Source organism: Gymnoscopelus microlampas (genome assembly GCF_963454915.1).
Source record: "Gymnoscopelus microlampas genome assembly, chromosome: 19".
NCBI lineage: Eukaryota > Metazoa > Chordata > Actinopteri > Myctophiformes > Myctophidae > Gymnoscopelus > Gymnoscopelus microlampas.
The window spans coordinates 6968691-6990359 of NC_139956.1; the positions used below are offsets into that span (position 1 = coordinate 6968691).

General features: G+C 39.8%; 1 protein-coding gene across 1 annotated transcript; it reads right to left on the minus strand.

Annotated features, from left to right (window-relative positions):
- Window positions 1-3314: 3314 nt before the first annotated feature.
- LOC311035137 (complement C1q tumor necrosis factor-related protein 3-like) lies at window positions 3315-5644 on the minus strand. Its single transcript, XM_084043219.1, has 3 exons — window positions 5506-5644; window positions 4123-4248; window positions 3315-3989 (listed from the first exon to the last, which is right to left on the minus strand). Exons 1-3 carry the CDS (start codon window positions 5564-5566, stop codon window positions 3715-3717), a joined length of 462 nt encoding a protein of 153 aa, XP_083899345.1. The 5' UTR covers window positions 5567-5644; the 3' UTR covers window positions 3315-3714.
- Window positions 5645-21669: the final 16025 nt, after the last annotated feature.

Here is a 21669-nt window from a genome sequence, read left to right on the forward strand (position 1 = left end):
CATTGTACAGTAAACATACCTGTACAGCTAAAATGTTTAGCATGCTATATACCAGTGGTTTTCAACCTTTTTCATGCCAAGGACCCCTAAATTGATATACATTTGGCCGCGGACCCCTAAATTGATATACATTTGGCCGCGGACCCCCATCTGAAAATGTTTTCTGCCAAGGGCCTCCGGAAGTAAAGATTTTGAGTTAAAAATGTTCGCTTTAAAAATATATATTCAAAGATATGCACCCATTTTCCAGGACTTTTCAAAAAATAGCAGATCTACAAGAGCTCATGCTTGTATATCTGCTATTTTTGAATAGCCAAAGCTAGGTGGTTAAAATGATTGTGACGCTATGTTAACTAATTTAGCTGGGGACCCCCTGGTACCCCTCCAAGGACCACTGGTGGTAAACCACTGCTATATACGATGCTGTATAATGACTGATTATTGTTATTTAAATTAGTTTGTATTGTAATGCTTGTCTGCTATAGCTACATTTCTCTAATGGACCAGTGCACTTGTAACTGATATTCGCACCTCTCTTTTACTTCCCTGGTCCAGATGAATTGAAGGTGTCATTTGAAGTTGTTAGTTCTGCCTGCGGTCAAACTGATATTGTGGTTCATGTGAAGAGGAAATATCTTCATGGGCCAGCATCCAAAATACTCCCCTCCCCTTCAAAACACACGTTGTGCTACTACTCCTACAAATTCAGTCTAAAACTCACACAAATGGGTACATATCTGTGCCGTGACCACATCCATATCCAACGGACAAGATTTTCCGCCATGTTGCGTTTTTCTTTGCAAAACACACTTTTTGGTACTACTCCTACCGATTTTGACCAATGTAGCTCTGGTCCATAGCGTTAGGGGTTCAAGCTCCTTCTAACACTATGGACCGAACAAAGCAAGATGTATCCGTCTGCTTTTTCAGATCCCATTCTAAAAAAAACTAACTTATATATTCACTGACAGCTCACAGCAGGTAAACAATAGGTCAGGGGTCTTCAACAGGGGGTCCGGGTCCTCAGAGTTACTACAGGGGGTCTGCCAAATCTTTGTGTGATATGTTTTTTCTTTTAACCTTATCCACTTATAACCCTAGCATCCCTTTTCTGAGGAGAACTTTAGCCTAAAATAGCAGATCTACAAGCTCACAACGCCTCATGCTGCGAGGCGTTGTGAGCTTGTAGATCGGCTATTTTTGGCAAAGAGGAATAGGTGTAGAGGGGAAAAATAGCAGACCACGTAAACAAAAAAAGTTGAATCTGAAACACAATTTTATACAATATGGGGGTCCCAGCTGCTTCATCTCTCTCAGCTAGGGGGTCCTTGGGCTGAAAACGTTGAAGACCCCTAGGATACAGACACAGACCATTTGACAACCACTGAAGGAAACTGGCATATATGGAGCAGGGAAACTAGAACAGGTGAACACTGTCACTATGGACAATCAACAGTGGACAGGCTGGGACTAATCTGTGTTCCCAGACGTTTTCGCCAGCTCTGGCGAGGATAGGCTGGGACTAACAAGACACACAGGTCAAACAGATGAACAAACACACAGGGAGGACAATTAAGACAAGAACATTAGCCTACTTACTAAAAAAGGGTCCTGAGCTGTGAGCTTGTAGATCTGCTATTTTCAATGCGCGACACCGACGTGCGAGCGACAGGGTCCCAGGCCGGAGGAGGAGGCGGGGCTTTAAACACCCAATCACGGCTGCTTCCCGGGTTACCCAGCATGCATCTGTGGTTTCCCCCAAATATTTAAAAGTTATTTAGTGATAAAATACAGTTTTATCACTCAAATTGATTGATTGATTGATGTAGGCCTACTTCCTTTAGTATGACATGAGAACAACAGTACATGGAAGTACAAATTCGCAATACAAGGTCTACTAAACTGGAAGACTCATTAAAGCACTGGGCTTGTTTCAAATGAGTTCCCCATGCACACAAATCATGATGACATAAAAGAGACAGACAGATATACACACTACTATAGAATGTCATACAATCAGTTTACAGGTTACTGGTATGAAGAGTGAAAAATATGTACAAAAGTCTAAGCAGAAAGAAAGGGGGGGTAGGGGGGTAGGTTAGGTTAGGACATGGGGTAGGTTAGGATTTGGACAGGGGCCATTTTTCAATTGCAGCCTCCTGAAGGTGTATATTTAGGGCAGATTTGAAAGAGAGTAGGGTTTTACACTCCTTTACTCCTTTTGGTAGGGCATTCCACATTTTTGATATAGCATGAGAACGAGTTACTTCCCTTTGTTGAGCCAAAAAAGGGTTGGACAAGGTTTGTGGAGCTGCCTCTGGTGTTGTGATCATGGACATCATTAACATTTTGGAAGTATTTTGACAAATACAGGGGGATCCCAATGTTGTGGTGTATCTTGAAGACCAGGCCCATAGCAAGTTGCTGTGGCTGTGCTCTGTCCTCAACCCTAAGCCATCCAATCCTAGCAAAATGAGCAGGGGTTAGATGGGTTTTGTAATTGAGGCCAAGAAGTAGCCTTACAATTTATTTTTATTTTTATAACAAACAAGTTTATATTTTATGGAATCAGGTTGTATTTCCCCCCACACTAAATCAATTCCACATTTAATGTTTTTATTTCCTAAACGGACACCCTTAGTGAGAGAACTGTTCACACTGAAACATTTACAAACCTTTAATTCAATATGTTGTCGGCATGTTACACATATACTAAAATTGGAAAGATACAGAAAAGGTTAGCATGGTTCCCTGCATATGGATGACACGCACATTCGTAAAGCGTTCCCGATTTTGTCCATTTTATTTTATTTTACTTACTTTTTTAAAGTTGAACATTTTATTACTTTGTTGCATTTTGTTACTATTTTGGGCTATGACACACCATGGACGCTAGAGGGAGCCAGAGTTAAATAAATAAATAATCCTGCAGTTATTTGGCCGTGATACACAATAGACACTACACAGAGCAGTGGTGGAAAAAGCACTCAAATGTTTTACTTAAGTAACTGCAATGTAAAAATACTCTCTTACAAGTAAAAGTCCCCAATTCAAAATTTACTTGAGTAAAAGTACAAAAGTATTGGTATCAAAATGTACTGAAAGTACCAAAAGTAAAAGTACTCATTATGCAGAATGTCCCATTATAAGTTTTCAAATGTATTATATCTTTTGAAAATATATATCATATTTATCTATTTCATTTATTTTAGTTGATTTATCTCTTATTCTTGTGTTTTTTCATCATGTCCTAATGCAGCATTTACTGTGATTGTGCTGTGGTACACTTGATGGAAGGTAGGCCACAACTCAGATGCACACAGTGGATTATTTATTTGAAGTAAAACGCACCAGAATATCTACTTTAATAAGACCCAAACAACCAAGGAGACATTTGTACAGTATATAAGGTGGTAACAGAGAAACTACAGGAGAAATTCAATATACTGTAGTGTAGGCAGTATTTTGACTTTATCTTACAGACTACTTGGCCGAGCAGTCTGTAAGATTTTAAGGCAGTTGTATGTTTGCTTGCCCAAACCAAAAAATATTGAAGAATTCTCAAAGCTCACAATGCTTTGCAACGCAACGGAACATTTCCAAATGCCCAATATATAGACTGTAGGGTTAAATTGGTTAAACAAATTTTTATGCTATATTCATTTTGATTAAGGGACACCACTTGAGAACCACTGGTCAATAGTACAGTTTGGTCTACAGCGGGAAGAGAAGGAAGCCACTGAAAGTGGCCGCATTTATTTGAGACTTTGCGTGTGCCCAATGGATTATATTCACTGTGTCTCCAGCACTAAGTGGCAGAATCACTGTGTTACTGGTCATTTCGGTTTCTTCGGGTCCCTTGAATCCCCAAGTGCTGACTTGAAGGTCCCCATTCTTCACCAGGATGGCCCCAGTGCTGTTCTCCTTGGTGTAGCCGAACGTTCCGAAGGTGAACTGGTACGCTCCCTTCAGTGGAGCAGTGAAGATACCTGTATACACCAGCAAAATGGAATTATTACACACAATCACCAGCACACATTGTCTAAAAACTTCATAATTATTTGCAAGACAATTAATCGTCAGGTAAAATGTCATGATCCTGTTGGCCCTGGGTGTCAGTACCTGTGGTATCACAGTAAGCATTGCCAGTGTTGATGAAGACATTCTTGAACACCAAGGTTGTGGATTGATTGGGGTCAAAAGGGTCCTTCTTTAGAAACGATGCAGAAAAGCCGACTTTCAAACCAACTGATAGGGAGAGCAGGAGAAAGCATAATGTCTTATCATTTCACTCCATTTACTTTGACATTTGACATCATTTGAAGTTTGGTATTCACAGTGGTGGACAGTGACAAAGTACATTTACTTGAGTATTTCTATTTTTGCATACTTGTGACTTTCACTCCCCTACATTTTTTTCTTTTTTATTATAAATTTAGAGTAGCCAATACTTTTTTTACTCCCTTTTTCTCCCCAATTTAGCCAATAAATTCCTCCCCACACACATTTCTGTGTTGTTGTCAGCTTGTCACTGCTGTTGTATACTGACTCGTCTGTCAGTAAGGAGCCCCCGCCGGGAGGATGTAGAGCCCTCGCCCCACTACACACTCCCTGCTGACAGGTGTAGTCTCGTGTAGCCAGACAACTATTCCACAATCTCTGAATGCTATATAGAGTCTGGAACTACAGCTCCCGAAATCCGAGTGAGGAAACTGGCACTTCCGTTCACGAAAATATATTTTAAAAGATCTTTACTTTGATTTGTATTTATATTAGGATAAATGTGTGCGACCGTAAAGACGAAACCGAAGTGGGGAGGAGGCTTCACATTCGGTTTGTATTTTAATCATGATCAGAGCTTCAGAGTCCCAGACTGTATGACCGGAAACATTTGAAAATTGTGGGAGGCAACAGTCTGGCCACGCGAGACTATGACAGGTGCCACCATAGCTCGTAGGAAGCTACTATTGATACCAATTTTGATTGTATTGGTATCAAAATGTACTTAAAGTACCAAAAGTAAAAGTACTAAAATGTTTGAAAATAGCAGATCTACAATCTCAGAACGCATCGCATCGCAACACGTTGTGAGCTTGTAGATCTGCTATTTTCAAATAGCCTATAGGTATAAAATAGGGCTAAAGTGGTTAATGTATGTTTTATTATGATTTATATCTGCAAAGTAACTAGTAACTAAAGATTTCAAATAACTGTTGTGGAGTAAAAGTATAGACAATTGGAAATACTCCAGTAAAGTAAAAGTACCTCAAAATTGTACTTAAGTACAGTACTTGAGTAAATGTACTAGTTACTTTACACCACTGCACGTCAGTGAAGAAAAAACGCTGGGAACATCTATTTACAAGCGACTTTGCAGGGAAACAATTAAGCCCAAAGTCGCTTATAATAAGCAGAGTTTAAATAATCCAAATACAGTAGATTTGCTATTTGTCTATTCATAGAATTGATTTCATCCTTTGTATCAAGGCATAACTCTGAACTTACCAGCCGCTTTCAGTGAATTCAGTTCAGCACGCAGTTCCTGTATTTCTTTGTTTGCCATCATCAGGATGTCCTTTATGCACCTGTTTGGTTGCAGTGGTTACTCTAGTAAGACAGAGAATGTAATAGGTATCACATAAAGGGTAGGCCTATATATACTGTAACAGTAGCCAAACCTACCTGACAACAAACTCCTGCAGGGAGGATGATGGGGCATTCCCTCATGTATCAGGAAATGAATAATTTGTTGCTGCCGCATGGAAACCTCATATGTCCAAAACTGTTGCTTTTCAGGATTCAAATTAGAGAGACAAAAATGTGAAGTGTAAAACTTAAAGCAACAAATTATTGATGGGGGAGTGAACTTAACATGCTTGTGCCTGTCTCAAATAAAGTTGTTTGCAGCTGCAAGGCTAACAAGGGGGGAGCAGGGGTCATTACCATGGCAGCTTGTGATGGACATTTTCATTAATATTTCATTTTTGCCACGGACACGCAAAATAATCATCTTACCAAAAACACAGTGGCCTAGCACTAAATGTATACTAATGGACTCCTAATGTGTCATAGGGTCTAGTCCAATGTGCTGCACATTTTTAAACAATAGTATGTCTGCATTAACTGTCTACTGAGCCACTTAACGACCAACACATTAAATCCTAATTATTTTGGATAATAATAGTTGAGTCTCATCAGTACAGACAGTGCTTAAACTCAAAAGGGCCACTTACAGTAGCTTCAAAGGTGAGTGGGTGCGTATTATACATCATATAGCTAATATAGAGATTGCTGGCTTTTCAAAAGACAGTGTTATTTGAGGACAGAAGGAGATCAAGTTATACCAGGTTTGGTTTGGCAAGGTAGTGGATTCCATTAAGGTGATCAGGTATTCTCTGTTGATGAGAATGTCCAAGGCATGCACATGTACAATGGCAAAAGACACACCCTACAAGCTACACTTGATTGGTTTTTGATTTATTAGACATAATAATTACATGTTAAATGCTTCTCACGGAAACATCAAGGATAAAATGCCAACAAGGAACAAGGAAACTCGAGAGACACAAAAGATATGTAGGCCTACATGATGAGTGATTAATGAAGGTCATGCCAGGATTCTAATTGAATGCAGTGTCACAATAGTTTAATGTGAAGGCACCTAACTTTGATCAGACGTGAGCTAACTTTTAGGTTGGAGGAGATCCTAGGCTGTGGATGGAGGGTTACCATGGATTATGATTGTGGAGTGTTATCGTCTCCGCCAGGCCGAAAGGCATGGCGAGAGAGTATGTTTTACCCCGTCTGTCCTTCTGTCCGTGTGTCCGTCCGTGTGTCCGTCCGTGTGTGTGTCCTGTCCGTGTGACCGTTGGCCCGCTCGCTGCGAAACTGTGCACACACAGTCCCTCGATGCCAATTCAGAACCTCTGCCCCAAATTTTTCACATGGGCCTGTTATAGCGCAACCAGGAAGCCGATTTGTGCAAAACCCACATTACTCCTACAGATTTTATACAAACGTCATGCAAATCGGTACACAGTATCTCTATAGTCATGTGATCAACACGGATCTGTCCGATTTCCCATATTCCATCCTGATTGGCTAAGGTTGGCTTCCAAAGTTTGCAGGATCATCAACATATCGTACATAGACAAACATGTCCGTGGCAAGACTTGTCTATGTCCGTGGCACTCTTTTTTTCCTTTTTGTTTTTAAAGAAAAAAATATATAGCCTACATAATGTTTCATTATAATGTAAAAACATATTCTAAAATACACAAATTAATCTTTAAAAAAAAAAGTTTGAATAATGTTGGTGAGTGTCGGGATGACATTCTCATTAATATGTTGCAGGAGACTTGTGGTATTGTATGTTGTACCGTACATGATTGCATCATATGAGGACAACAAGACAACAAGATTCCCTGAAAATGTCAAAACATCCGTTCAATCCTTGTGGGATACTAGTATCTATATTTTTTAAGACAATGGATTAATAGAGTGTGTGAGGTGTGCCAGACAATGAAACAATTAAAGTCAACGGTAATGTGAGTGACCATATGTGAAAAATTGTGCAGGAAAAGAGCAAAAACAGAAGGCATGTCATCTGTTGAGAAGGAGCACCGAGGCAAAGGAGGGCAGAACTGGACAAGTAAGGGACCAGTCGAAATTTACAGAAGGGGGTCCCTGGCCTGGAAGAAAATAGGGGAGGGTCATGCCTTTCTAATTTTAGTCTAAGGGAGGGTCAGCAAATGTTACTTTGAATCCAAGGGAGGGTCATGCAATTTTGAATTGATAAAATAGTCCGTTTTTTAAATATACCTTTTTAGCACAGCAGAAAAGTGGTCAATGACCCCTCTCTATTTCAAAGGATACAAAGGATTCAAATCAAGTACACCTTGGTCTGTTTAGAATCAATGACGGTCATTAACAAGCCATCAATGCACAGCCAGTGTGAACGACCCAGTCAAATCTATCAGCGTCTTAACAATGGTAGTTGAACAATTAAGCAAAACTTCAACAGGCGTTAGGCATATTGGAGAAATGCATTATCCCATTTTCCAACACAGAGATATCCTCTTTTAAATGTTTTTGTTGCTCATAGAATTACATACACCAGGTAGGTTACAATGACCAATTTATAACTGGATATTCATAATCATATGGACAGTTGTGTATAGATGCCAGCCTAGCTCCACAAATAAAACCAGAATAATCTGACCATAATTGATAGCCTAATTTGGCAACAGTGTAGTCACTGTAGTTAATAATTAAAAGGGCAGAGTGACAAAAAGTTGTAAACTACTGGTTACCAAATACTCAACTTTCTTCAATCTGACCAGGATTCAATGGGTTTACCACATGTAAGTTGAGAACACTATCCATTCTGCCACCACTACTACAGACACTACACTGTGCACAAGACTGGCTACTGTAATGTTCTAATCAATGTGGAACAGGGCCGTGCAGAGAGTGCTGAAGGGGCAGGTGCTCAAAATGTCCACGAAAGGGCACATATGCGCACGCCGATTTTTGGGGTGGTGTTTTTGTGGGTGTCCCTCGTGCCATTTCACACCAGAAATGTAGTATGTTGGATGTCTTATGCTAATGGAGCAAGATGTTCCACAATAACATGGCCCATGTCATTACTGCCAGTACCCTCTCCTCTGCCTCATTGAGGGTAATGGCAGTAATGACATGGGCCAAGTTTTTATATTTGAAAGTAATGTAAAGTATACATGATGTGAACATGCATGGTACATCATTATCAGATTATCCTTCAACTTCTTGTTTATGCCACAAAATGACTGGATCTGTTTTGTAGCAATTTGTAGCAATTGTAGAAATGTTAGACCTTAATTGCCGAATGTTTAAGCATATTCTAATCATGTACAAATATTTGGACATTTTCCAAATATTTTATCTGTTTAACATGTTGGACAGAATAGCCAATTTTACATAGAGGTGCCCAGATGTCCCTAGTGCCCAGCTATCCTGTTATCCCTGCATCATACCACAAACAGCTTAACACGTTAACTTTAAGATGAAGGCAAAGTAACTCATTTCATTTGACAGCTTCAGTCCATGTGGGACTTTCATCAGTGCAAATTTCAGTAAAATAAGCATTACGTTCTCATTACCATGTACACATTTAAATAATTAACATTTCTCTATGTAACCTATTGGCCATCATTCCCATTTTCATTCTTCAATACTAATGATCAAATAAAACAGATAAGGCAGGTGAAGATCAAAATGTACTAAAATATGTACCTGCAAAACATTTGAGGTGAGAAACTAATGCAGCATGCAGTAACATGCTCCCCCTTCTCCTCTCGTCCTCTCTCTTCTCGTTCTCCCTTTGGTTGTGTGGGTTTGTGTCCCAATGGTACAATCGTAATTAACCCTGTACGGATTCACGCTCTAGTAAGGCCTGCCACTAATTCTACAACCGGGGACCCACTCCCCGGAGTTTCTTTTATTTCCCACGTCGCAGGTCCATGGACTGTCACTACGGACCCCCAGCTGCAGCTCAAGACTGTGACTGCGGACCGGGCCTCTCCATGGAGCACGACCGTGGATTTCTACTACACTGCACTATACCACTATACTATATATACTGTATATTATCTTAAACGTTCTTATATTATACCATTATATACTACATACACATTATTGCTGTACTATATTATACTATCCTATATATCTTACACTATTATATGTGCTACTATTGTTACTGTTACTACTTGCACTGTATCTCTCTCTCTCTCTCTATCTCTCTCTCTCTCTCTCTCCTCTTTCCCCCGACACGGTCGAGGCAGAAGGCCCCCGCCCTAGAACCTAGGGTCTGCCTGACGTTTCTTCCAGTTAAGAGGGAGTTTTTCGTTGCCACTGTCGCAAAAATTGCTTGTTCAGGGTGGGATTGTCGGGTCTCTTCTCTACATGTAAAGTGTCTTGAGACAACTTGTTGTGATTTGACACTTTAATAAAATTGAATTGAATTGAATTGAATTGAATTAACATGCACGCTTCAGCAGTAGCAGACCAGGGAGAAATAATTCTCTAGCTACAGCCAGGAGCCAGTTTACTTAATCATCACATAGATTGGAAATAGGGAGAAACAATGAACCTGACTCTGTACAAACTAAGCTAACAAAAGCTAGCTAATCTGCACAGAACGTGAAGTGTAAAACTTAAAGCAACAATGTATTGATGGGGGAGTGAACTTAACATGCTCGCTGCCTGTATCAAATCAAGTTGTTTGCAGCTGCAAGGCTAACAAGGGGGGAGCAGGGGTCATCACCATGGCAGCTTGTGAGGGACATTTTCATTAATATTTCATTTTGCCACGGACATGCAAAATGATCATTGTACCAAAAACACAGTGGCCTAGCACTAAATGTATACTAATGGACTCCTAATGTGTCATAGGGTCTATTCCAATGTGCTGCACATTTTAAAACAATAGTACAGTATGTCTGCCTTAACTACTGAGCGACCAACACATTAAATCCTAATTATTTTGGATTATAATAGTTGAGTGTCATCAGTACAGACAGTGCTTCAACCTCAAAAGGGTCACTTAGCTGCAAAGGTGAGTGGGTGCGTATTATACATCATATGGCTAATATAGAGATTGCTGGCTTTTCAAAAGGCAGTGTTACTTGAGGAGAGAAAGAGATCAAGTTCTACCAGCTAAACCATTTGGTTTGACAAGGTACGGTAGTGCATTCCATTAAGGTGATCAGGTATTCTCTGTTGATGAGAAAGTCCAAGGCATGCACATGTAAGACACACCCTACAAGCTACACTTGATTTGTTTTGATTTATTAGACATAATAATTACATGGTAAATGCTTCTCACGGAAACGTCAAGGATAAAATGCCAATGGAACACTGCAACAAGGAAACTTGAGACAAAAAAAAATATGCACATGATGAGTGATTAATGAAGGGCATGCCAGGATTATAATTAAATGCAGTGTCACAATAGTTTAATGCGAAGGCACCTGACTTTGATCAGAGGTGAGCTAACTTTTAGGTTGGAGGAGGTCCTAGGCTGTGGATGGAGGGTTACCATGGATTATGATTGTGGAGTGTTATTATAGTTATTATTGTTATAATTGTTATTATTGGACACTTTGAAACACTGTCTCTCAACTAACGTCAACCAGCTTTACTTGTCCAATTCTGCCCTCCTTTACCTTGGTAGCAAATAGCTCCTTCAGGGGTCATCAACATGTCCGTACATGGACAAACATGTCCGTGGCAAGACTTGTCTATGTCTGTGGCACTCTTTTTTTCCTTTTTGTTTTTAAAGAAAAATATATTTAGCCGACTCATAAAGTGTCAGGATGATATTCTCATTAATATGATGCAGGAGATGTGTGGTATTGTATGTTTTACCTGTACATGATTGATCATATGAGGACAACAAGACAACAAGATTACCTGAAAATGTCAAAACATCCGTTCAATCCTTTGTGGGATACTAGTATTTATATTTTTTAAGACAATGGATTAATGGAGTGTATGAGGTGTGTCAGACAATGAAACAATTATCAACGGTAATGTGAGTGACCACAGTGAAAAATGGTGCGGGAAAAGAGCAAAAACAGAAGGCATGTCATCTGTTGAGAAGGAGCACCGAGGCAAAGGAGGGCAGAACTGGAGTAAAGTTAATTTATGTCAGTTGAGAGAAATCGTTTCAAAGTGTCCAATAATGCTAATAATAACCATAGTAACACTCCACAATCATAATCCATGGAAACCATTGATCCACAGCCTCACCATCAGACCTCCTCCTCACCTCTGATCAAAGTTAGGCACCTTTGCATCAAACTATTGTGACACTGCATTCCTTTCAATCCTGCCATGCCCTTCATGAATCACTCATCATGGACTGTACATGTTATCTGTTTTGACTCTCAGGTCATTTTCCATAGTTCGATTCGGCATACTTTAGACTTTCTCATCAACATAGCTAGTACCTGTTCACCTTAATGGAAACCACAACTCTTAAAGTTGACACACATAAAACTAGTTTTGATGGTAGAACTTAATCTCTTCCTGTCCTCAAAGGCCCTTTTGCTCCTGCGATGTAAGATGAAAGCACTGTCTGTACTGATAAGACCCAATTATTGAAATCCCAAACATGGAATATACTTGGACATTGCCACATTTAATGCCTGTCTCAGGAATGCCTCCTGCCAGTATACAGTGGATAACTTCCCAGTCTCCAGGTTTTCGAAAGTATAGCTACCACTTTAACCCTGACATCCCAATTTTGGGCATGTCATTATAGGCTACAAAGTTACTGATCTACAAGCTCACAACATGACGTGTTGTGAGCTTGTAGATCGGCTTCCCCCCCGCAAATAATATTTTATTTATTTATTTGATAAGTGGCTTGTTTAAAAATGTGTAGCGCCCTGGAATAGAGTAGACAATATGGCACAGGAGTCCATTATTATATATTTAGGGCTAGGCCTATGTGATTTTGGTCAAGTTCAAACCGCATTTTTATATGGTTCTACATTATAATGAAGAAAATATATAGAATATATATAGAATTTCTATTCAAAATAAAAAATGTGCCTCGGACAAAGACATGTCTTGCCACGGACATGTTTGTTCGTGTACGGACATGTTGATGACCCCTGGGAGGGCACTTGACATCACTGCATCTGTGAAAAGTGAGACTAAAACTGACCCCCCCCCCCCTCTGCACGTGCCTGATGTGGAAAGCAAAACATGTATTTGAGGGGGTGTCAAGATTTCACGATACGATACATGATGTTGGGCATATGATATCGATATGCTACATTATTAATGTTCTTTTCTCATGTATCATCAACATTGGCCATCATCTTTAGTTTAAAATAACTTTATAAAGCACTAAAAAACGTGCTTTGTACACACAAATAAATACATTTGTGCAAGCTTACGGGAGAAGTGAAGTTCTCACTACCTATAAACCCATTGTTTCAGAGGACAGATAGACACTAATATAACAAATATAATATAACATAACACTGCATAACTATAAGTTCCACAAACCTCAGATTTGTGTCATCTGGTCTTTACCAACCAAGTGCAGCCTAGTTATTTCCAACAGCTAAAAAAAAATCTATAATACCAGATACAGTATAATACCATGTAAACAATCTTAGATTAGATGTAAGCCTATTTGAGAGTGCAGAGGAATAATTGCTTTGATGCATGTCACATTAAAGAGCGTCAACGAGCATCAGCTGACACACAACACCTCCCCTCTGCAGTGCTTTAAACTGAAGGTGACCGGAGTCTGTTTCATTTCTCTCAAAAATACCTTTAATACATGATTAATAATTACTGTGATTATGATAAGATTTACATTTCATATCATACACCATACAGTAAGAACTCCTATAACCTTCACCGGGAAAAATAATTAAAAATAAAATAAAATAAATATTACGATACAGTATGACATCATGACAATACCTATCGTCACATTTTAATACCACGATAGGCTATATCGTGGGACAATATGTCGTGACACTCACTCCTAGGCGGGGAGGGTTCTTTTTTTTCTCTAATCACTTGGGGAGGGTCATTGATTTTTTTTTTAGTCTAAGGGAGGGTCATGGCATTTTAGATCAAGGTACATACATTTTCTCCAGGGGTACCCTCAAGTGGGAGGACACCACTGGATTTGTATTTGTGTGGTTTATTGGTTAGAATGTGGTTTATTGGATTATTGTTATTGGGCCTAGTTGGGACTGTGATTAGCTGAGAAAGGTTTAAATTATTACAAAGATTTTTTAGAGTTTGAGGCGTCTGTAAGCCAATCCTGGTTGGCATCACCCATTAGCAGAATTTCAGACATTCCATGGGAGAATATTCGTTTAAATGCTTTTTCAATAGCATGGGATTGTGCAGAAGGTTGGTGGTACAACCCAATCAGAAGTAGCTTTTCCACAGTTGGCAGTATTCCCTATGCTGATTCTTAAGAGCTAGGTATTCAAAGCATTTGGGGCTTGACAGAGCAAGAACAACAGAAACAGAAATTAGCTTTTTTACAAATATGGCAACACCTCCACCAGTAGTAGGTCCAACTCTATCGGTCCTGAACACATAATATCCATCTAGAGCAATATATTCATCATGTATTTTGCTGGATAACCAAGTTTCAGAAAAAACAAAGACATCTGCATTTGTTTTTAGGGCCCATACTTTGATATAATCTAATTTATCTTTTAAAATACTACGGACATTCATATGAATAAACCCAAGCCCCTTTTGCTTGTTAAAGTCAGCTTGAGACTCCAGGATTAGATTAGGTAAGAGACAACTGTAGGAATTGCGGGGGCTGGATGTTGTTAAGGGCAGAAGATTCTCACTGTTGATACCCTTGCCTGAGCTATATGAGATAGATGGTCCAACAGATACTATTGATTTGATGGGCCAAACACCATCCATATGACTGGCTGAGAGGCTCACATAGGGAAGGTATATGTAATGGACAGGGGCATTTCGGGGAGTCAGGAATATAACACACAGCGGCAGGACCCACCCAGTTAGGGGTAAAAACTGTGGTAGGTATGAAGATCTGCTTTGGATCATGCCGCGTCTCATATCAGGGATTAAAAGCTATGAATTTAATAAAATTGTATCGCAGTACTTTGGTTCCCTAGCTATTTAAGTGTACACAATCATTCTTATACAGGTTAGAGACACGCCAGAAATAATCAAAGTTAGAAATAAAATCATATCCCAGAGCATTGCAGAAATGCTTGAGCCACAGGTGGAAACTAAACTGCCCACAAAAAGTTTGGAAAAGTAACTTTGGGCGATTATTTCTCCCCTTTAATAATACCAATTGGTATTGAATTTTATATCATTTTTATCGTAAGGATTGTGCAATCGTGGAATGAGCAACACAGCTAAACGTGTAGGTAGCGCCCCCAATAAATGTGCCAAAATCCCCCAATATGCTTCTGTTGATAATCGCTCTTGTTTTGAGTGACCTGCCAGTCACTCAGGTGCCAGTGACAGGTGTGTGACTGGCACCTAAGCATTGGTCCTGCAACTTTGTTTGTGTATGCTCCAAGCAGCAGCACTGCCCCCATGGACTTAAGACCAAGTTCTGTGAGACTGGTCAAAGGAAGACAACAACCCAAGAAGACCGGTTCCTCAACATTGCTTCACTGAGGAACCATAGGTTTTCTACCAGAGATAAACAGGCAAGATTTGCACAATGGTACCAAAGACAGATATCAAAGTTGCAGGACCCATGCTCAGGTGCCAGTCACACACCTGTGACTGGCACACACCTGGCAGCAAATGGTACCAAGGCTGCCTGACACCAAATAATGCGTAATCTGCGTAACGGAACACCAGCTTCACTTGCCCTATTGCAGAGGCCTTATCCTGAAGCGACAAACGTAGCATTTTTTCCATGGGGGCAGTGTTGCTGCTTGGAGCACAAACAAACTCAACAAAGTTGCAAGACCCATACTCCCAAGACCCGGGGATTTTGGCAAGTTTTTGGAAGCGTCACCCACACATTTGGCTGTGTTGCTCATTCCACGATTGCACGATCCTTGCGTTTGGAAGTGGTACCAGGGCTGACACCAAATAATGGTGCCACTCTGCATAACGGAACATGCTTCCACTTGCCCTATTGCAATGTTTGCACGACAAACATGCCATCTTTCCATGGGGGCAGTGCTGCTGCTTGGAGCATAAACAAACAAAGTTGCATGACCCATGCTTAGGTGCCAGTCACACACCTGTGACTGGCACCTGAGTGACTGGCAGATCACTCAAAACAAGAGCGATTATCAACAGAAGCATATTGGGGGGTTTTGGAACAGTTATTGGGGGCGCTACCTACACTTTTAGCTGTGTTGCTCATTCCACGATTGCACAATCCTTACAAGCTGTACCTCGTTGTAAAGGTGACTAATCAACAATAAAAATGATATAAAATACTATTTCAATTATTATTATTGAAGGGGAAAAATAATCGACCAATTTACGGGCAGTTTATAAAGTCTACTAAAATAGAAATAGCAGATCTACAAGCTCATAACGCGTCGCGATGCGACTCTTGTGAGCTTGTAGATCGACTAATTTCAAATAGCCTATGTATAAAATCAGGCTAAAGTGGTTATGTTTTTCAATAATAATCAAAATCTACAAAGTAACTAGTAACTAAAGTTTTCAAGTAATTGTACTGGAGTAAAAGTACAATATTTGCCACTGAGAAGTAGTGGAGTAGAAGTAAAAGTATTGAAAATGGGTTAAGTACAGTACTTGAGTAAATGTACTTAGTTACTTTACACCACTGTTTATCAGTAACCTATTTGCGTCATTTGCTACAAAAATAGTCCATCATTTGTAATCATGTATATAAATATACATGAAATAGATTATTCATTCAAACCCAGATCAGTGTGATGTGTCTCCAGAGCTCTGCGTAGGTTCTGCCAGAACAGTCCAGGGTGCCTCCTAGCCTGGGACCAGCTCAGGTAGGTGTGTCTCTTCACCAGCCTCCTCATGTGATGGTAGGGAGACAGCTGGTGGGCTGGAATGTCCTCCAGAAACACCAGGATCAATACGTCCTTCTGTTCATCACACAGACGGTGGCTGCAACACAGGAGACCATGAGGACATTTACAGTCAGTCAAGTTGTATGCAGTGGTGGGAAAAAGTACTAAACGTTTTTAAATTAAGTAAAAGTATCAATACAAAGAAATATTCTGTTACAATTAAAAGTCTGAAATTCAAAATGTACTTGAGGTAAAGTACTAAAGTATTGGCATCAAAATGTACTTAAAGTACCACAAGTAAAAGTACTCATTATGCAGAATGTCCCACTTAAAAATGTCAAATGTATAAAAAATCTTTTGAAAATAGCAGATCTACAAGTTCACAATGCACACACACACACACAAACACACACACACACACACACACACACACACACACACACACACACACACACACACACACACACACACACACACACACACACACACACACACACACACACACATAACTCAACCAATAATAGTCTAATTCAGTCTAATAGTATGGGCTGACCATAGCTGAGTGGGTAGAGAGGCTGTATGTAATCAGAAAGCCGCTGGTTTTCCCCTAACCCTAACCCAACTACAGAATAATTGGGCTATACTGCTGCAACTATGTACTAAGAGCTGCCACTGTAGGGTCCATAACATGACTGATACTGCCCCCACCTGGCCATCTGGATCTCTCTAGAGCACCATTCACTCTCCAGGTAATGGTGGCTGATCACACAGATGGTCTTCCTGCTGCCATAGATGGCATCTGTAATGTTCTCTATGATGGGTGTACCTGGAAACAAAACATACAAACATTCCTAAATCCACATTCAAAACTATTTCACTTCTTGAGAGACATAGATAGATAGTATTACATACATACAGTACAGTAATAACAATGCCACTAAAGACAGCATAGTGTGTTCAGACAGAGAGAGGTCCCTTCCTGCTTAAAAGAGACGGTTTGCACCTGGTAGGAAGTCTCGGTGGTGCAGACAGAGTCTCCAGCCCTGCTCCCCCTCCAGCACTGGAAGCATTTCTCTGTAAACCCAGAGCTCATCGTGAACGTTGTAGGAGATGAAGGCATCGTAGCGCTGAGGAGACCCTCTCTTTCTTTTGTTAGCGTCATAAAGGAAGGCCAGGAAGAAGTAGTAGGCATAGAGTAGATGCAACCTCAGGAAGTGGTAGGTGAAGGATATGAGCAGAGATAGCACAATCGCACAAGTGGAGGAAATGAAGCAGATGCAGCCCATCTGCTCACAGGAGTGATAGTCAAAGTCCAGAAACCTGGTACCCTTTTTAGTCAGAGGATAGCCACAAGTGTAGCTGTGAGCAAAGACTACCAGCGTTTGGTTGTTGTGCAGCATCCACTGGAGAAAGTCATAATTAGAGCAATCACAAGCGAAAGGGTTTTCACCCAGGTAAACATACCTGAGAGCGGGGAGAAAACGGAACACAGAGACATTGATCACTGTCAACTCGTTCTGGCGCAGGTCCAGCCAAGAGAGTCGAGTCAGGTTGGCTTGTGCCAGGAAATGCAGGGACTTCAGATTATTGTTGGAGAAATTGAGAGCCTCTAGGTTTTGTATTGGGTCAAACATCTCTGGGTTTGGGTATGGTAGATTGTTGCCCCTTAAGGTAAGAGTTTTCAGCTGTGGTACATATTTAAATGTGTGGAAGACTGGTTCTGGTTCTGGTTTACTATAGACATTCACAGCTGTAAAGTGTTCCAAATATTTCATATCCGAGAGCATGACTGATATTAATTGAAATTTAGGCTGATCATAGGTTTGTGGACTGAATTGTATTGCAAATTTCTTCAGGCTCTTCAGTAACTCATGGGGAGGTGAATAAATAATTCCGTTAAGGTTGAGATAAAAAAATAGACTAAGCGTTTGAAGTTCATCTAGTCCCTCCAAATAGTTGTTGTTCCACAGGTTCCACAGGCCTAATTCCATGTCTAAGTCCCTGAGTGATTTCAGACTTGTAAAAGCTCCCCGGCTGAGCTTTGAGACAACATTATTATTTAAATCCAGAAAATGTAGTTTCTGTAGGCCAGTCTTAAATGTCTCGCCAATCATCCAAATGGAATTGTGTCTCAAAGATAGATGCTGTAACTCATAGAGATGTTGAAAAACACACGGTTTGAGTTCAAAGATGTGGTTGTTGTCTAGATTAATGCTTGCGAGTCTGGTTAAATTGAAAAAGTCTGAGCATCTTAAATCAAGAATGTTATTGTCATGCAGGCTTAGGCTATGAAGCATGGGGAGATTCTTAACATCGTCTGGTACTTTGGAAAGGTAGTTGAGGGCGACTCTCAAGTAACTCAGTTGATTCATTTGTTTTATCGAACCATTAGACAGTTCAAGCAAGTTATTATGTGATAGGTCCAGGTAGGTTAGCCGAGTACAAGGTGACAGTTTTTGACTTATGTTGGCAATGTGGTTCAAGCTTATAAAAATACGAAGTTTCCTCATTGTGGGACTTTGACAGGCAATATGTAAGAGACCTCTGTTTATCCACTTTTCCATGTAAGACAGAACTAGATGTTCTAGTGAATCAAGGCTCTGTAGAGACTTTCTGATAGTGTTAAAAGACATACTAGAACCAGTCAAATGCACCGTAGTTATATTCCTTAGAGAATACTTGTCTGGTATGTCCCACTCCCATCCAATAACATTACAACATTGTGAAAGGTCGATTGTCTCAAGATGTGGAAACACAGCTGCTGTGATGCTAAACTTTTTTATCGACTGTGAAGTGATTCTCAACTCCCTGAGCACAGAGGAAATGTTTGATGGCAGGTCTTTTGACTGAAAAGACACTAACTCATACAATGTGATGTTCAGCACCTGTAAGCTTGGTAGTTGTAAGATGGTGATTATGTGTGTAATTTGATTGGACCACAGACTTAGTTCCTGTAAGCTGGTGAGTGACTGGAAGGCAGCAGGGTTGATGAAATGGATTTTGTTCAAATCCAAGCATAGCGTCAGGAGGCTAGACAGTCCCTGAAACATATTGTCTGTCAATGTTGTTAGTAGATTATTGTCCATACGGAGCACTTTAAGTTGCACCAAAGGGACAAAAGCCCCGTCATCTACATGAGTTATTGAATTAAAACTCAGGTTCAAATCTGTGAGATTTGGCAGATGGTACAAATCTGCCCTGTGTATCTTTTGGATGTTATTGCCCCTCATTGTTAATGATATAGTATCTCTGGGAATGTCCTCTGGTATGCTAACAAGAACACCATCTTCACAATCCACTGAAACACCAGCAGTGACATTTTCAGAGTAGAGAATAGTGCAGTCTTTCAGCAAGTAAGCCAGTATGGGACTAGGATGAAGCGTGCACAACAGAAATAAGAAGGGGAAACAATGCCAGCTTCCCGTCTGTAGCATCATGGCTGTGTTCGGCCGTCAACCGTCGGGTACTTTTGGTGGAGTGACTCTGCTGTGGACACTGGTCGGTGACAACACTGTTCAGCATTGATGATCTAAAGAGGATACAACAGTTACAGTGCACAATGTGTAACCTATTATTTTACTTTTAACTCTACATAGATTCTCACTCTATATTCCACATTATGTTCTCTTTAAAGTCATACCTTGTAACGCTTATAGCTACGTTATCATTACAGCGTTTTTTGGACAGGAAGAACGCTGAAAAAAGAATGCCTGAGGATATAACAACGTGTTTATTAACTGTAACTATTAAATAATGTTTAATAGTGTTTACAGAAGTTGTCAAAAACACATTTATGTGGAATGGTTATTGTGAAAAATATACTAATGTAATATTATATCAAAAATAACTTTTGTTTAATTGAAAACAGTATGAGTTTAAAGGACTATAGCATTATGTTTGGACAGACTTGTCCAAACGTCCAAAATTGACCAATGTCATTCTTGAGAAAAATAAACTAGAACAATAACTCGTTTGACATTCAAATTGAAACGTTCATCTGAAGCTGTACTCTGAAAGACTCAAAACGTTGTGAAGAACTCTATAAACGTCCCCATTTAACCTGTTTATATTCACAAACAGGCATCAAGTTAATGTTTCATTCTCATCCAACACATTCTCACTCCAAAGACGTGACTTCTTCACACATTAGATCACATATCTAATACCAAATCAAATCTCTACAATTTCATACCCTTTCTTTATATTCATACTTTATTCCTAATCCCTGTGTGTTACTACCTGTTTACTCTTATTATTATTAGTATTAGTAGTGGTAGTACTATTATTAATATATATTTTTATTATAACAATTTAGGCATTTAGCAGACACTTTTATCCTCAGCGACTGTACAAGTGAGAGATTGGAATAAGATATAATGCCAGGATTGAAGGAATTGAAATATTGAATCCTACCTGAACTCCTAAACCTCAGTGACCATCATCCTCCCAGTGTATTAATCAGAGGGCGAATGTGATCATTTGGTGCATCTGTCATGGAGCTCAGGTTGCAATAGTGGAGAGAAGTGAAAAAAACGAAGCGGCGTACAAATGCAGAAGTACTTCACCTAGCTGTATAATGACTGATTATTATTATTTAAATTGGTTTGTATGGTAATAAATGGTAAAATGGTAAAGTTGTTAGTTCTGCCTGCGGTCAAACTGATATTCTGGTGCATGTGAAGAGGAAATATCTTCATGGGCCAGCATCCAAAATACTCCCCTCCCCTTCAAAACACACTTTGTGCTACTACTCCTATACACTATGGACCGAGCTAAGCCAGATGTATCCGTCTGCTTTTTCAGATCCCATTCCAATTGGCTATGACTGGTTTCCAAAGTTTGCGGTGGAGTTCTGTGCCTCTTTTCTAGTTATCTATTTTGTTTTTGAACAACGAATCAGAGCATCAGTATTTTAAGGTTTAATTGTATTTGAGTCTTCCTTATTTGTGGGCAAAGAGTCCAAGGTTCTAATTATTCAAATTGATCTGATTACCTTTTGTATGACATGTAATATAGTTGGGTTATTGAACCCTGTCCAATAGGAGGATATTAAAAGTACCGCATCAGCACTATACGATCTGTTGGACTGGAAGAAACCTTGTTTGAAGATAAATGCAAATTGAGAAAAATG

Coding starts and splice junctions, on each gene's coding strand:
- LOC311035137 (XM_084043219.1), bottom strand. CDS start 5,566: ATGATGGCAAACAAAGAAATACAGGAACTGCGTGCTGAACTGAATTCA. Junction 4,249..5,505: donor GAATTCACTGAAAGCGGCTG/GTAAGTTCAGAG, acceptor TCTCCCTATCAG/TTGGTTTGAAAGTCGGCTTT. Junction 3,990..4,122: donor TGCTTACTGTGATACCACAG/GTACTGACACCC, acceptor TGGTGTATACAG/GTATCTTCACTGCTCCACTG.